This window comes from Muscardinus avellanarius (genome assembly GCF_963383645.1).
Source record: "Muscardinus avellanarius genome assembly, chromosome: 4".
Lineage (NCBI taxonomy): Eukaryota > Metazoa > Chordata > Mammalia > Rodentia > Gliridae > Muscardinus > Muscardinus avellanarius.
The window spans coordinates 69,114,702-69,132,753 of NC_137789.1; the positions used below are offsets into that span (position 1 = coordinate 69,114,702).

An 18,052-nucleotide genomic window follows, 5' to 3' on the forward strand; every position below is an offset into this window, starting at 1 on the left:
TTCTACCTATGAACTACACCCCCAGACCTATTTTATTATTTTTATTTTCTGAAACACAGTATTTGTAAGTTGTAGAGGGCATCACTACAACTACACTATAGAGGCTGGTTGCAAACATATTCTCCTGTCTCATACATGTGTGTGTTCATGTGTTTGCGTTTGTGTGTAATAATTACTCTCTTTATAAAATTGGTTTACTTTTTTTTTCATGGTCATGTAACTATAAGGTATTATTGCTTCCCTCAGAGTCAAGGTTAGTCTTGTGACTTATCTATGATGATGGATACACGGACAAAAGTGGTGCACAAAGGTAAGTTAAAAAACATCAAGGTAGGGAGGGAGAGGGAATGGGGCAGGAATTGGATATGGACTAATTGGGTGACGTGTACATGTATGTCTCCACCGTCTAGAACCCCATTAAGATGTATGTACTTAAAAATATCAAAGTCAACCACTAAACCAAGCAAGGGAAGGAGGGATGGGGAAGGAGTGAGGTGGGGATTGGGTAGGGGCTAACTGGGTGACGTGTGCATGTATGTCTACACAAGTTTTTTACCCCATTATGATGTATAAATACAACGCACCAATAAATTTTTTTTAAAATAAAACTTATTAATGACATAAAATCTAAAAAAAAATGTACGACTACAACGAACCAATAAAAAAATTTTTTTTAATTAAAGGTGACCTCTGGGGTCCACAGATTGAGGATCCCAAACACCCATACCTCACATGAAGAAGAACACCACAGCCCCATCTTCCACCACTGAATGGACTCTACAGGAATAAAAAAATTAGGCTCTACAACATAAGATAGTGTATGGAGGAGTTTTATTATATCAGCAAGTATTAATCGATAACATTTTTTTCTGAATATTCCCTACCAAAGTTCTCCCATCTTCTTGGATTTTTGCATTTCTATAAGGAAATACGTCAGCACCTGGATTTCTTGACAGACATGTTAGAAAAAAATAAGTAAATAGGCTCAAATGCTCTAGACCATAAGTCACTAGTTCATGTTTATACATCTTAAAGTACCTAGCATAGAGGATTAAAGAATTAGTAAGGAAAAGAATCAACAAAAGGTTTCCATAAACAGATGCTTCCTGTCTTTTGTTCTATCCTTAATACACAGTCCCTGGAAGTCCATGGTCTAAATGGGAAAGGAAGCACCATTTCTGAAGTCTGACTAACTGTCCGCAAAACTTCTCTAATGCCACCTCCGTAAGCCTCCATGCAACACAAAGAAGGGATAAATGTTTAAAGAGAGGCAAATGCTAATTTCCCTAATTTGATCAATACACATTGTAAGCACGTTTTCAAGTATCACATGGCACCCCACAAATATGTACAATTATTGCATGTTAATTGAAACTGAAATTTCTTATTTGAAAGAAAAACAACAAATGCAATCCATTTGTTGGAAATGGATATAGGAAATATATAGGAAAGCAGTATAACTCGACATATTTTCATTTTTACTTTATTGTTGTTAAATACTTTCTAGTGAACTAGAAGCTAAAAACATGATACTTTAGGTGCTTTAATTATGCTAATGAATCAAGTGTAAAATCATGTATAATTTCTAAGTATTATCCATTTGTTCAAAATATAACTATTCATTTATTCATTCAGCAAACATTTACTGAGCACCTCTATGTGCTGGGCGCTCCAGGCACATGCTATTTAGCAACAAAGGAGGCTTCTGATGTAGAGGAGCATCTGTTTTGATCGGAGGCCAGTGCAGAGATAGGAAAATAGAGAAAACAAACAAAGAAACAAACAGAGCATCAGGGAAACTTCAGAGACTATGAGGTATATGAAGCCAATTTTTTAATTAAACAATTAGAACATTGGAATGGTAGGACTGGGTGGGCTTCTAAAAATCAGAAGGCTGGAGCCAGGTGTGGTGGTGCACGCTTGTAATCCCAGCATTAGGGAGGCTGAAACAGGAGGATTGCAGTTTGCGGACAGCCTCAGTTATTTAGTGAGGCCCTCTGCAACTAAGTGAGACCCTGTTTCAAAAATAAAGAATAAAAAATAGGGCTGGGGGTATATCTAGGATGTAGGATGCACCTGGGTTCCATCCCCAGTACCACAACAACAACGAAAAAGAAATTCAGAGGATCGTGGGGAAAAAGAGTCATGAAGAAGAGATTTCTGTCATTTCATTTACTGCTGTATCTCCAGCACTTAGGTCCTTGGCATTTCTTAGAAATTAATAAATAATTGTTGGATGACAAGAGCAGCAGTACAGACACCAAACAGGAAGTCATCTTAAAGTGTCAAAGGAAAGAAAGACCAGAGCAGACTCTAACAATTTAGGTAAAACACTAGAGGCCAACCTCAAATTAGAAATCATAACCCTATCACCAAGAGCTGTAACCCATGGTGAGTGGTTTAGGCCAGAGAAATTTATCTAAACTTTTCTTAAAGTTTGACGGGCAGGCACTGGATGGCTGTATCAGGGGAATGCCTTGATCTTTATTTGGTGCATCACACTAAAGTACAGGGTGATAGGAACAGACAGGCGCTCGTCTCTGGAGCACTGCCCTCTGGTCCCACCCTCCCTCCCCTTCTCCATACATGTCTTTAAGACTAGAATTGGCAGTTTTATCTACATACATAGCATTATTTAAACTATTACATTCTTACTAGCTCCATCCCCTCTCCTCCCTCCCTCAAACCCCCTTTATCACTGCATTGGAGTCTCTGCTTTTTTATCTGATGTTACCTTTGTTTCCCAATTTCTATTTAGCCACATATAAAACATACAATTAGCCGGGCGTGGTGGCGCACGCTTGTAATCTTCGCGCTTGGGAGGTGGAGACAGGAGGATCGCACAGGTTCGTAGTCAGCCTCGCTGGCTTAAGAGACCCTGTCTCCAAATAAATAATAAAAAGAAAAAAAATGGTCTGGGAGTGTAGCCCGGAGGTAGAAGGGCCTCCAGGATCCCCAGTACCACCAAAATAAAAAATAAAAAATAAAACATACAATTATTCATATTTTGAGACTAGCTGATCTCGCTTAACATATTATTCTTGAGTTCCATCATTTCCCTTCAAATGACATGATCTTGTGCGTGTGTGTGTGTGTGTGTGTGTGTGTGTGTGTGGTACCAGAGATGGAACCCAGGGCCATTCTACTTTTGAGTGACACCCCCCAGCCCTATTTCTTATTCTTTTTTTTTTTTTTTCTGAAACAGGTCTCACTGAGTTGCCAAGGGCCTCATTAGGTAGCTGAGCTGCCCGCAAACCTGTGATATTCCTGTCCCAGCCTCCCAAATGCTAGGATTATAAGCGTACACCACCATGCTCAGCTCTCTTGTTCTTTACGGCTGAGTAAAATTCCATTTTATGTATATGCCACCATTTTATGATCCATTCATCTGTTGCTAGACACCTCGACTGGTTCCATAACTTGGCTATTGTGAACTGTGCAGCTATAAACATGGATATGCATACATCACTATAATATTCTGCCTTCGATTTCTTTGAACAGTGACCAGGTTCAGTATCGCTGGGTTGTATGCTCCTATACTGTTTCAAAAGCAATCTTAAGCTATGATGGGGAGAGTATGCTGTGGAGGTGGGGAGCAAAACTGAAAGCAAGGGAAGAAGTGGTGAGAACTGGGAAGATGTAGGGATACTGGAAGAGAGAGAACTGGTCCTATTAGAGAGATGACTCCTAGCTGGGTAGATGGAGATGCCATCACTGAGGCAATAATCAGTGTGGTAGAAAACTGGAAGCATTTATTTTGTTGTACATCACTGAATTTTACAAAGGACATGACCATCAAAATCCCTTAGTCAAATGTCTATACCTCTTACTTATCTCCCATCTTTTTTTGTTCTTTCCTCACATTTTGACGTTCTCCCAGCCCTTCCACTTAGTCCCATTACCACTGCCTTGTAGGGGTTTTTAGTTTGCTGTTGATGTTTTCAGGGATCTGCTGCCCTTGAAATGACTCCCAAGCATGTCTCTCACCTCATTTCTCTCCTGAGCATCATACTGAAATTTTCAGCCTCTGGCTGGTCACCCCTTATGCCACCCCAGGTCTCATATCAAACCCACAAAAAATTCTATGTCTCTCCTAAGCCTGCTCCTCCTCCTCCTGAATTAACTCAGCCATGCAGATTAGAAAGCTCAGGATAATCTCTTCTCTCCCTTCATTCTTCACTCCTCACATCCACACACTTTTCAAATACTCTGTTGCTGCCTCTCAAATGGACTGACTTCTTCCATGCCTGGGGCCTCTTGCCCCTGGGGAAGGCAGGGCCTCCTGACTGGCATGCTGTTCTGCAGGCTTTAGCCTTTCTCCTGCAGGCTCCGCAGTGCTTCATGAAAGTTCTGAAACTCAGTTTTGATCATACCTCTATTTAAAAGTATTCATTGACTCCCAACCTCCTTTAAAATAAAAGTACATACCACAGCCCTAGTTTAGATCTTCTGGGATCCAGCATCTTCCCACTCTTTCCTTAACCTGTGACCCCCAATGCATTTGTCCATGGAGTATAGGGGCTGTGCTATTGTTCTCATGAGGAATGCCCTCAGCTCTCGGTCACTCATCCTGCAATGCCCACTACCAGTGCCATTGTCCGCAGGGAGTACTCCCACATACTCTAGTCAGAACTAGCCATCTCTACCTCCCAATCCCAGGACACTGACTGGACTCACACTCCTGCCTGGGCGGTGGCTATTCATTTTAAGGTTGACAACTGTGTCAGCATAAAGCCATGGTCACTAAAACACTGTCCTATACACATTAGGTGCTAAAACTACTGAAAAAAACATAAGCATCCTACAGTGCAGAGAATTATAAACTAAACTGATCAATGAAATTAATAAACAGGTGATTTATGAATATAATAAATGATTGAATTGATAAAAATTACCATGGTGGATGATTCCATTTTCTAATAATGCTTGTCCCAAGTGAACACCTTCTTCAGGCTTATGGATCTCTCCAATTTCCAACAGCCATGACACAAATTCACTGCAACAGAAAGCCAATGGAAAAGTTAAGTGGTCAATTTATTTCCCAGGAAGTCTATCTGTACCATACAATCATGAATCAAGTATAGAAGGAGTCTCAAATGATAAAGGGATGTTTGCAGTGCACTGCAGCAGATATCTTTACACATATACTAACCCATACTCATAGAAGTTGAACTCTGTTCTAGAAAACCCATGTCCATAAATTAGGACTCTCCTAAACTTCATATAATAAACTATGCAACTTCTTGAGGCCTCTCATTAACCCAAAATAAAATTTTTAGAGTAGCTTTAAATTTAATACTGTTATCCACATTAGGGCAAATGGTCCCATGACATTATTAAGAGAATACTAAATAGAGATATTTTAATAAAAATATTATCCTATTCTTCTTTTTGAAATCCAACATTTGAACTTTTTTGTGAGTTTCTTTTAGACTAGGATTTTCTTTTTTACACAAAGACCACAAAAATATCAAACCTAAAGAGAGCATCAGGAAGTTACTTTTTCATTTATTTCAAAATCAAAAGCAACACAAATGCTTTAAGTCAAATAATCAAAAGACAAGATTCTAAAATGGATTATATATGAGGGTCCCAAAATTATTTAGCTTACCACCCAGAAAAAAAAATTACCTAGCACACCTTTGGAAATCCATCTTCTTTAAGCAAATAAACAAAAGATGCAGTGACAAGTCTCTATTCTTTTATGTGTCTACATTTCATCCCAGTCCCCTCCCTGTGGGATATTACCCACTTTGGAATCTTGGGTCTTATCTAAGAAATATACTTTAAGGCAGAAAAAGTAATTTTTATTTTTGTACTAAATAAAAATCATCTAAAAATACCATGAATAAAATAAAGAATAAAAATAAAAGAGTAAGAAAAAATAAAAGAAAGAAACTCTAATGGTTAAGATCATGGACTTTGCAATAGAATAAACTACATTCAAATTCTGTTTCTTCTTCCCCTATGTGACTTGAAGTTAGTAAATTAGCTCTCTCGTCCTCTGTTTTCCCATCAGTAACATAAAGATAATAATAAGAAAATGTCCAGTGCTGTCAAAGGTGTCAGGAACTTGGCACAGTGCCTGACACACAGTGAGCTCTTATTGGTAATAAGCAGCTTATGATGTCTGATTTGTAACTAAACCACGATTCTCCATTCTGATTGGATTCCAGAAAATGCCAGGTTCAAATGAGAGAAACAGTAAATTTAAATACTACTAGAAATGGGGAGCGTTTTTTAGGTTGGGAGAGAATGTTATAAAAGAAATTGGAAGAGTTGCTTTATCATGGGACCTACTCAAGTATCAGTAAGATTCCAGCAACCCTCTGTAAAGGATCATGATCCACTCAGAAAAGATCCCAAGCTTGAGCTGGGGCTCAGTAGTTCTGCATCCTTATGGAAAGGACACAGCTAACATTTACCAAACCTATGCTACGCACCAGGTGCTTTGGCAAATGCTTTACTTATCACAACTATTAACTAGCAATACAACCACCTGAGAAAGCGTGGGGAAAGGGTTAGCAAAACTTAAGAGCAAATCTGACCCAGGTGAACTTTCTAGCTTTGTCCCCCTAGACACCTATTAGCACCGCAATTGTAAAAATGATCCCTGCTGCCTATAAAAGCCTTGGGTGCACATACCCTGCGGGGGCCCTGGAAGGTATACACATGGAGCTGCTACAAGAGACACCGTCCTTTTGCTGCCCAAGGCTTCTATGGCAAGTTGGACACAGATCTGCTCTTTTCTTTTGAAAAGAACCCAGAGGCATTCTACCTCCAAGCTACACCCCTGCCCTATTTTTTATTCTTTATTTTGAAACAGGGTCTCCCTAAGTTGCTGAGGGCCTCACTAAGTAGCTGAGGCTGGCCGTGAACCTGTGATCCTTCTCTCTCAGCCTCCCAAGCAAGTACTGGAATGAGCCACCCCACCCAGCTAGATCTGCTCTTTTCTTTGCAGCAGTGCTATTACCTAGGAGGCCAACAGGAGCTGTGCTTTTGTGGGCAGCTGTGTGGGCTGCTGTGAGGACCACTCCCCTGAAGAAGACAGCCCAGCATGCACTGCAGGGCAGGGGGTTTCCTGAACTACATTTTTCTGAGTTGGGGGTGAGGGCAGATGTGGGTTGTGGATATGCTTTACGACTCCTTAGCTAGTTTGAAGACATCTGTGATAGGTAAGCATGACAATCACCTCCATGTTTCAAGAGGAAACAGAAACTTCACTTTCTAATTACAACACTAGTCAGTGGTACCACCACGATTTGCACTGAGACAGTTTAATTGTTGTCTGTGCTTTGGGCTAGGACTGCAGTCTACTTTTATGGAATTAACACTGGCATTCACTAACTGTTCATCTTGTTAAGCTCCATGATTCACTGTTTCTGCATCTTGGAAAAAAGTATATAAAGGTATTTAAATAGGCAGGTATTAGAGAACTAGAAATAATGTACAAAAGAGGACAGCCCGGAGCCTCACCTAAGAAGAGCTATCTGAAGCAGCCTCTCCTCCTGTGTCTCTGCACTGATTAAAATAGACAGGGAATCCCACTTCACACTGTAGAAACTAAATGGCTCAGTCAATGATGCCCAGCCCCTCACATGACTCATTTTTGCAGACTCTTCATACACACTCCTTCATGCTAAGCCTGGCTGTCTAAATTTTGAATTAATTGGCAGTTGTGACTGTTTATCTTCAGCTCTGTAGAATTCCCTAATCTTAATCAACTGTCACCTCTGACTTCCAGACTCTATGCGCTTCCATGCCATCATCCTGTTCTATGTAAGCAACCTGGCCCGCCTGTCACTTCCAGCCCAGCCCCAGTCCCTGCTTCCCCCTCGAAACTGCAGAAGTCTAAAAAAAATATAATAAACCAGTATTACCATTAAAAAAAATAACTTCGTTCCTTAATAACAGAAAAGTACTTTGAACTTTTCCTGTAAAGCTTTATAAACAGCTGGTGCTGGACCATAGGACTATTATGTATTAATATTTATTTTGAAGCTATATCCAGAAATTTTGCCAAATTATTCTCTTTGTTTTGCTTTCCTGTATAAATTTTGAGAAAATTATATAATTTGTACATTGAAGCAAATCGTCTCTAATCTCCAAGTCTTATTTGTTGGACTACTTTAGGTCCTCTGGGACAAAAAAATAACAGTGATTATAGATAATGCTTTCATCTTTTTCCTAACGTTCAAAGCAATATTTCTGTTATTTAACATGTAGTATTATTTCTACAGTAGGCTCTCAGAAATGACTTTGTATCGTGTTAAACATTTTTCTTCTCAGGTTGGGAATGCAGATGAGTAGTACAGCCTCTGCTTAGCATTAGTAATACCCTGAATTAAATTCCCAGCACCATATAAATATTCTTTTTCTTCTCAGTTCTCTAAAATATTCTGTTTTGGATAGATATTAAATTTTGTCAAATCTTTAAAAAGACAAACAAACAAACAAAAAAAAGAAACTGCAGAAGTCATAGATGAATGAATGGATGCTTTACGTTATCTGGTCATGAAACTCTCCGGTCATATTTCTGCCTCTCTGTCCATTCCCCTGGCCTACTATGGCTCCTGATATGTGGTTCAGAAAGTAGTATTCAAAAATGTTTAGGGAATACTTTAAAAAGAAAAACAATAAAGTTAGCATGTGAACTAATAAACATGGGAAAGCAACAGAAGCAGCCAGACCACCAACCCTACCTTCCAAGGAAGCATTTGGGGAATGTTGTCAGCTTTCTCTTCCTGTCTTTGATCAGATTTCCTTGTTTGCACATCATTTTGTAAAGTTTCTCACCCTGTTCAGAGATCATTACCCACGTGTCTTGTTCCATTCCCAATTTTAAACCTATCAAAAATTAGACAGAAGACATACATGCAATTTCATCAGTACTTCATGACTTCATTAAACAAGCATTTACTGTCTGTCTACCACATGCTGGAGGTTGTGATACAGAGCTCTGTAAGACTAGACCAGTTTTCAAGAACTTCATAGTTTACTAGGGAGAAAGTCAAGACAGGATTCCCAGGGCACAGGGCACCTCTGTGTAACTCTGTCCCAAAGATACATGGTTTAGCTGGTAGAATAAAAGCAACAGATGAGATTAGAGTAACTGAGCAAGGTGGCCCTGAGGACAGTGTTGGAGGGAAAACTGATAAGAGTAGAGGCATATTCAGGGCACCTCACCTATACTTGAAAAATATTAAGAAATCTTCCACAAGAGGGTCATGTTTAAATGAACGATTATGAATAGGTACGTCTACAGAAAGAGAAAAGTATGCGCCAGCGCTAACCAAGATCAAGCAACAGGAGAACTGAAGGCCGGATCTGGGATGAAGTGGCAGGATAGGTGAGGAGGCAGATGGTGTGGTGGTGCAGGGTCCTTGCAGCTTCAACTTAGATGCTGGGGAACCATCTAAATGTTTTATTTTTTATACTTTTGTTGGTATATTCTAGTCTCACATTATAATATAGTTCATGGCGATAGTGACATACAAGCACCCAGCACATGGTGGGCTTTTCCCAGCTCCCTCCTTTTCGCACATGGGATAGTGAGACTGACCTTGGCCAGGTGTGGTGGCTCATGCTTGTAACCCAGCATTCTGGAGGCTGAGACTTGAGGATGGCGGTTTGCGGACAGCCTCAGTTACTTAGTGAGGCCCTCTGCAACTTAGTGAGACCCTGTTTCAAATTAAAGAATAAAACCTAGGGCACCGGGTATAGCTCAGGGTCGAATGCCCCCAAGTCCCATCTCAGACCCTAAAAAAAAAAAAGACTGACCTTGGCAAGACCCTGTTTTATAAAAATAAAATAAAAATAAAATAGGGCTGGGGTTGTAGCTCAGAGGCAGAATGCCCCTGGGCTCAATCTCTAGTGCCCTAAAAAAGGGCATGGATGGACACACAATGGAATTCTACTCAGCAATAAAGAAGAACAAAATCATGTCATTTGCGGAAAAATGATGGGACCTGGAAAATAATATGTTAAGTGGGATTAGCCAGTCACAGTAAGTGAAGGGCCTTATTTTTTCTCTCATCTAAGGTCTTAACCAGGACAGGAAAGGCAGGGTAGTGCAGGAAAGAAGTTTTGTTACTTTAGAAACAAAGCTGAGAGGATGGTGTAGGAAGAAACTGAAAGGGGGAAGGTTTAAAAAGAGGAAGCCCCGTAGGCTGAAACTGAAATTTCAAGCAAGTCCAAGCCCTAGCAAACAAGAATAGGGTGTAGGCAAGGAGGATGAAGATATAAGGTTAGAAGACATTACTGACAGAATAAGTAACTGGATGGAGGTGAGGATGCTTGCTGGGCAAAGGCATCCAAGCAGGGAGAGAGCCATCCATTCCGAGAGTGCTGAGTGCAGTCCAGAGGTCAGGAGATGTATGGTAAGAAGCCCAAAAAAGAGCACAAGGCTGGACATAAAAATTAAGAAATTGGCAGTGCAGAAACAGAAGTTAATCTGGTGAGAACAGCTAAACCAAGCAAGGGATCCAGTTAGAAGCAAGGGCCAAAGCTAAAAATCCCGGGACCACTAACGCTTCATCAGTGCGGAGCCTGAGAATTAACTGTTGCAGAAGAAGAAAAAAAACTTTAAATATTTTTAGTGTTCTAAGTTTCAAAATCTGCCACTAAAATTTAAAGTTTTTGCAAAATAGGAGCTATTACCATTTATCAGTAATAGTGAACATCACACGAATAGAGACATAAATTATTTTATTGAGTAGGGGCTTTTTCTTTCAAATGTTTGTTCTAGGTGGACCATAACCATTATCCGGGGGGGGGGGGGGAGTTTACCTTGATGAAAAATTCAATTCACCTTTCAAGTTATTTGCTTTGCTACTTGAATTGATTTATAGTCAACAAACTTTACAGTTAGTAATGCATTCATAACCTTTGTTTTAAAATTTCTTGTCTGGTTCCTCACAATCAATAAAAAGAAATAAGTATTTGTAAATGTTTTGAAAATTCTCATGCAAATGTGTACTATGAACATCTTAATGGAAGTAGAAACTTTGTGTATTCTTCAAGGGAATAGACGTGAAGATGGAAGAATGTGCTTCGTGTTCTAAAATTTCACTACTACTGAGGTGTTTCATTCCTGAATCACAGGAAAAGTCATCAACACTGGCATGCTTCCTAACAAATACAAAATCAATTGGTACAGAAAGGTAGCATTTCTATTTCTGAACTGAATTATAGATGTCTTCTCGCAGATAAAGCTCATACAATTGCATATTACCAGACCAAATATATTTTGAAAAACTTTCTAGAAGCATGAAGCAAATTTTAACTAGGACTGTTCATATGAATAAGCTACTTACTGGCTATATTACATTATATTCATTGGCATTCTTATGATATTTAAAATAAACACACACACACACACACACACACACACACACACACACGCTCAGTGCCTTAATCTGTAATTAGAAAGCTAACACATTTGGTCTTGTAATTTTCAGTGAATACTAAATAAAGAGAGAATAGTTGTTAGAGGTCCTACAACACTGCTCTGGGCACTGGGGACCAAACCCAGGACCTTGCACATACTAGGCAAGCACTCAACACTCAGCTAAATTCCCATCCATCATCCAGATAGATAATTGAAGTTTGTCTCTTAAAGGAAGACTTTATTATAATGCTTTATAGGTGACAAGAATAACTGCAAAAAAAATTGAACAAATGTTAAAGAGAAACTAAAAGACATGGCTACCATACTATAATTATGTTGGGAACTATAGAAGGTTTTTCTTTTAACTTAGTAAAAAAATACTGTAAATATACACACATAGCAAATCAGAAATGGACATCACACAGGAGTCTACTTTCTCATAACTTTTTCCTGTTAATCTACTCTCATGCTGTTAGAATCCCCAAAAAGAAGCACAGTGCCCAGTTCATACACCCACCTTTTCGTCGTTCTCTTTCTTTCAAAATAGCTTCAAACCATTCATGCTTTTCTTCAGGTGTTTTTGCCATGCACACAAACCATTTATTTTTTGCTGTATTATGTATCTTCCACCCATTAACAACAATATGTCCACTGCTATGGAAGTCAGCTAGAAATTAATGGATAAAGGCCAATGAACAAACACAATCTATAATATATCAACAAGATCACTCGATTCCTAAAAATTTCAAAACCACTGAGTCCTTCAAAATATTTTTAATTTAAAAACCATCAAAATCGAAAAGCTTTTAAAAATGTTTATATATTAGATATAGTTAGTGTTCGATAATGGAACATTTCTAATGCCCAAATCAATATGATACCTGAACTTAAACACTACACATTAAAACTCATTTGTTCTATTGTCCAAAAATACTGCCCAGGTTTCTAAAGCAATAAGAAAGTAACTTTTAAGAGATTTTCCTCTCACTAATCAAACATTCAAGATATCAAATTCATTGTCTTCCTAACACTCCCTAGAAATTGTATTTTAGGTTTCAGAAACAATAAAACAATTCTGTATTACTTAATAAACAGCATAATAAGAATTGGAGCAAGTCAGTGGAAGTCTATGAGTGTATTTACCTAAGATGCAATAAAATTGAAGCATACAAATACCAAGCCATTATCACAGCACACAGATAAGACATAATCTTTAAACCACATCATTCCATACAATTCACATAACCAAAAATTCACAAAAGAATTATTTGTGGATATGAGATGACATTTAATTGTCATACTTGATACTTCACCATAATTGTGGCTAAACTGTCATGCTGCATTTGCAAATGTCACAAGCAAATCCTCTATGGTGGCTCCCTGTTTAGCTGCGGGTTGAGAACGGTGACATAACTTATAGGCAAACTTTACTGGCAGCAGGCCACACACAGGCTCCAAGATAGAAAAGTGAGTGACAGGGGGCTCAGTCAGCATCTACAACAATTAAATTGACACTATTCATTTGTCTCTCCTTCAACAGCAATGGCCAGTCTACAGGAGGTGAGACAGAAGAAAAATGTCTAAGGTTGTTTAGAGAGAGGCTTTGTGGTGCTTTACCTGGCTTGGTATTTCTTTCAAATCTTCTACTTTGTTCAGAGAATTTGAAATAGAAGCAGATGTTCTTGGCATTCAGTTTCTGATAATCTGATTCTTGTAGTCTTTTTCATTTGTGACCAAATCACAACAGTATTTGTTATTAGACTATTAACCCCCCCAGACCCATTATCAAATGATTCTGTATAGTTGTGGTATCATTAAAACTCTCATGTTACATCCAAGTCAGAATAGAATTTTATTAGACATTAGTCTCTATTTTATACATGTGCCATAAACCCATGAAAAATAATAACTTTTGACAGTATAAAGCTTCAAACTAGCAGAGGAATTTTTCCCTCGTAAAGAAATTACAATCCATTTTTAAAGGAATATTTGCACTTTTCTTTTTACTTGTACATATTTGATTCATGTTTACATCCTACGCAAAATAGCCTCACAATTCATGGCAAATATGTCATACTGGCATTAGAGGGAAAGTAAAAATTTTGATTCAGGATTACACTAAAAACTCTCCTTAATAGTTACAAAAACAACCTACTGAAAAACTATGATAAATTGGTAAAGACTTCTTTAAAATTCAAATTGTGTATGTTTCAACCCACTCAGCCTGTCACCTCACAAGACCAGTGTCCATGATTAGCTGAATGAATCTTGCATTGTAGTTTAAAATATCCCACATTTTCACAGTGTTGTTACCCTTTTGCCGTAACTCTAGAAGAAAAAAACAACCCACAGTGGCCACATACAGCCTGTTTGGTAAACACTGGACATACTTTAAAATCAGCAGGAGGTATTTCTCCCACAGAGTACAGGGGAACACAACTGACTGTGCCAAAATCCTCCAAGATATGCTTCTGACACATACAGGTGTGTGCCCTGGGCCAGCTACCTCTAGAACCCAAGTCATCCCCCTTTCTTAGCTTCCTGGAGTACTTGAATTGGGTCACTGTCCTTTTCACACCTTACTGGCTCTTCTTCAAGATTTTTTTTACCATGCCATGTCTTAGCTCAAAAGTCTTCGGGTGTATCACCATGGAATCAAGTCAAACATACAGTTCCTGCTTCAGAACCTTCTATGACCAAAACCCAGCACTGAGACCTATCTAAACTCATCCGACCACTGTCTTCCACAGCAACCAGGAAAAGTATGCTTTCCTTCATTACCATGGGTATAGCAAGAAGCAAGAGGTCCTCTAGGCTGTCCTCTGTGTAATATGTCAAGAAGTGCACGGGGGAAACTAATCTGTGACAAGAATGGCTTAGGAAATAATGTTCACTGCTCTTGAGATTTGCAGGACTGAAACGCCTCTTGTAAGTAAGTGGTTAGGATCAGATGGTCATCATCTGACCCATCCACTGTGAGAAGGTGCCATCGGTTTGGGAAGTCCCATCAACCACAAATATAAACCATTCCTAAATCAATTTCCTGGCAAGATGAACTATGAACAAGAGTCATCTATCTCCTCCGCCATCTTGCTTTTCAAATAAAGTCACCTCCCTTGCCTCAACACCTCCACCTAGGCTCTCAACTAATTGCTCCACCTGGGCTTGGAAACGTCCAACGCAATCTAACTGATGGCGTTGTCCACTCTGTTGTCATGCGTTCCAACTCCCACTCTGCTGTCTTTACTTTTTCCTAGCAGTTGTGAATACTAATGTGTGCTCCAGGATGAGGTTTTCATAGCACTGACCCAGTCTTCTCACTGATGCACAGATTCTTCTTTCAAGAGCACCCACCTCTCCCATGAAGCCCTACCTGACTCCTCACGCCTGTGCATTCAAACTTCCCTTGGAAAATGTACAGTACAATTAAACTCAGAAACAGACAAAGGCGATTGCATGTGGCTATTGTTTCCATGTACAGAAGCCCAGGTCATTAGCTGACTGTCAAATCTATCTCAAATAGCAGGTTATTGCTGCACTTATAATGTTTTTAAAGAAGAGAATGCATCATGTAATAATGTTAAATGAAGAAATGTTCTTTTTTTAAAGCATATATGTCAATATCTATCATATCAATTTTAAAAATCATAAAATTTTAAACATATAATAGGTATGTCGGTATACATGTTCATATATATGTAAACACCTATGCACATTCATACATATAACAGGCCTTAAAATATAATACATACTTCATAAGGCTATCAATAAACAATATTTTACAAAATTAGCAACTGCTTTTCATTTACTTTGAATAATATACTGATAGAAAATATCTTCAAAATTTCAAGTATAGTATACTGTTCAATATATTTAGAATAAAAATTTTATTTATCCACAAAGAACACTCTTACTAAATCATGGAAAGGCTCAATGGTGCTTTGTCCTTAGTAGGAATCAAAAACTGTTTTTAATAAGAGCAATTTATTAAATGAAAAAATATAGAAATTTGTAAGCTTCAATGGGTCTAAAATATTAATTTTATAGAAAATGTCAATAAAGAATGGAATTAAAATTGTCATTCATTAAATGTGTAATATCCAAATTCAATAGTTATTAGTCACTGATCTCTTCCAGAACCCCCCCCAAAAAAAATTCCAAGGAGTAGACATGAACAAGTCACTAATTATTTCAACATTGCACAGTTTGCAAATTCCTTACTCTAAATTCATCAGTTTCACTTAATAAGATGGGGTTTTGTCCAAAACTGAGACACAATAAATCTCAGTGGACACGCTGGTACACTTTCAACAAAATTTGCATCTTAATAAGGTAGCTAATACCCAAGCAATACCTTGAAAACAAAACACAAGAAAATTGCCAAAACATTTATTAAAAACACCAAATAACAGATGTTACATAATGCATTTCATATTTGTTTTGGTGAACAACAGTACAAATGTATAAATATATAAGAAAAATATTTAATTACAATTTACTCATATAAATATTTAATATTGAAAATTTTGTTTTTTGGAAAAAATCTTTGATTTTATCAAATAATAGATATTTTCCTGACATCCAAAATAGCATAGGACATTTTTTAAAGCAAAAAAAAAAAAACTTATAATTGAACTTTCCTTTAAAAACCCTAAATAGCTCACCCCTTAACATTTTTGAATTCTCAAGTAAATCTTAAATTAATAACATTCAAATTTTAAGTGTATCAGAAAAACCTATTATACTCTTAGTACTCTTTTCAACCTTGTAAAATTATTGTTACTTTCTACTTAAGCATGTATTCAATCCAATCTAAATAATAATATTACATTAGTTAAGGTAATTATTGCTTATTTAATTGGCCATTAGGAGATATATATATATATATATATATATCCCCTCCCCCCCCCCCCGTGGTACTGAGGTTCCTTGAAAGCCTTCTGCCTCCAGACTACACTCCCAGACCTATTTTATATTTTTATTTGGAAACAGGGTCTCTTAAGCCAGCACAGCTGGCTTCGAACCTGCACTATCCTCCTGTCTCCGCCTCCCAAGCGTGGGAATTACAAGCATGCACCATCATGCCCAGCAATTAGGCAATAATTTAAAAGGATGTTTATTTGGTGATAAGTCATGAAGATAAAATGTTATCATTTAAAGATAAAATGTTATCACTAAGATAACATCTTAAATGAAAAAGACAAAATTATAGTTAATGTTTTTAAGCATTTTAAAATCTAATATTGAAGAAAATATTTTAAAATTTTCACTTAGAAGCAAAACTTTACAAACAATGTACTTCGTATCTAAGGATTGCTTCAAATTATATTAAAAATGACAGTTAAAATGTTTCTCTTCAAAAATCTTACTTTTAAAGAACACCCTAAGAAGCAAAATTAAAGAACACCTTAAGAATAAAAAATGTCCATCTTACCTAATTCAAACTTGACTATCCTATTAAAATCAATGCTTTTCCCAACATCACACTATAGAACACATTTTCTAAAGGTCAGCATTCTTGCCCTCTCTGCCCAGCCACAAAAATAAACTAGTTCTTCAAAAAGAACAGAAGTGATCTACTACTATTTTTTTTATGGATTTCCAAGTATGCACTATGAAAATTAATTCTAGGAAGTTTAATAGCTTTACTACTATTATTCTTAACATCACGATCAAACTAATATCCCCAGAAAATAATCTTCAACAAGGAATTAAGTTAGAGTCACTGAGATGTAGAAAATGCTTGAATGGAAATCTGGCCACAAACTCAATAGTTAACACCTTCCTTGAATACAGGAAATAACAACATGGATAGATTTAAATAAATATGTAAATTTCTGCACTTCTTCATACAATACCATCATTTAATTGTATTTTTCTATTCTAAGATTATAACTAAGACAAAATACACATGTATGTCTCCGCCATCTTTTATCTCATTAAGATGTATGCCTACAATGCACCAAAAAATTTTTTAAAAAGACATGATACAAGTTGTTAACAATTATAAATAAAATTAGAATCATTTATTTCTCAAAAGGCTTAATATATTTATATGTCAGCTGAAAGCATGGTACATCCCAAATGCAATTACTTCTTCTGCAACTTTCAAGCTAAATCAACGCAATCAGTTGTCTGAGAGATTCTTAGAGAAGAAAAGCATTTTACTTACACGTACCATATGTAAAACTACTCAGCATTTCTACAATTCAAATGGAAGGAAATTTTTTCCACTTGATTTTCCAACAAATGCTCCAAGTATACTTAAAAATATCTTGGTCCACTTATTTTTATTATTCATATCGAGATACGGTGTAACTGTTGGTCTGGGGGTTTGGCAATGGCAGATAAACCTGACAGCATTTGAGGGATGGCTCTCCTTCAACTTGTCCAAGGTCCAAGTGTGGAAAGTACTTGGCAGGTAGACATCAATCAGTTCTGCTAAGGTCTATCAGCATCACAGCAACAAGCACAGAGAGTACCAAGTAAGCAAACTTGAAACTTGAGCTCATAAAAAAAAAAAAAAGGAGCTTCCATGATGGAAATGATGAAGAAAACAAACAGAGAAGAAAGTTGGTGCAGTATCCAGATCAGCTCTTAGAAAACATAAACACCCCAAACCAATCTCAGCACATGGGTGCTTTATTCCTTCACTGCTCTCCT

The 18,052-nt window shown here is 37.5% G+C and overlaps 1 protein-coding gene across 1 annotated transcript in view; it reads right to left on the minus strand.

Moving 5' to 3' along the window:
• Positions 1-18,052, minus strand: part of LOC308262320 (phosphatidylinositol 3,4,5-trisphosphate-dependent Rac exchanger 2 protein-like) — a gene marked incomplete at both ends in the record, with an annotated part of 238,723 nt that overhangs the window by 106,859 nt on the left and 113,812 nt on the right. Inside the window, 3 exons of the mRNA XM_080694767.1 lie at positions 4,896-4,996; positions 8,703-8,847; positions 11,907-12,056. Coding sequence (XP_080550893.1) covers positions 4,896-4,996; positions 8,703-8,847; positions 11,907-12,056 — 396 coding nt within the window. The remainder of the gene's footprint in view (positions 1-4,895; positions 4,997-8,702; positions 8,848-11,906; positions 12,057-18,052) is intronic.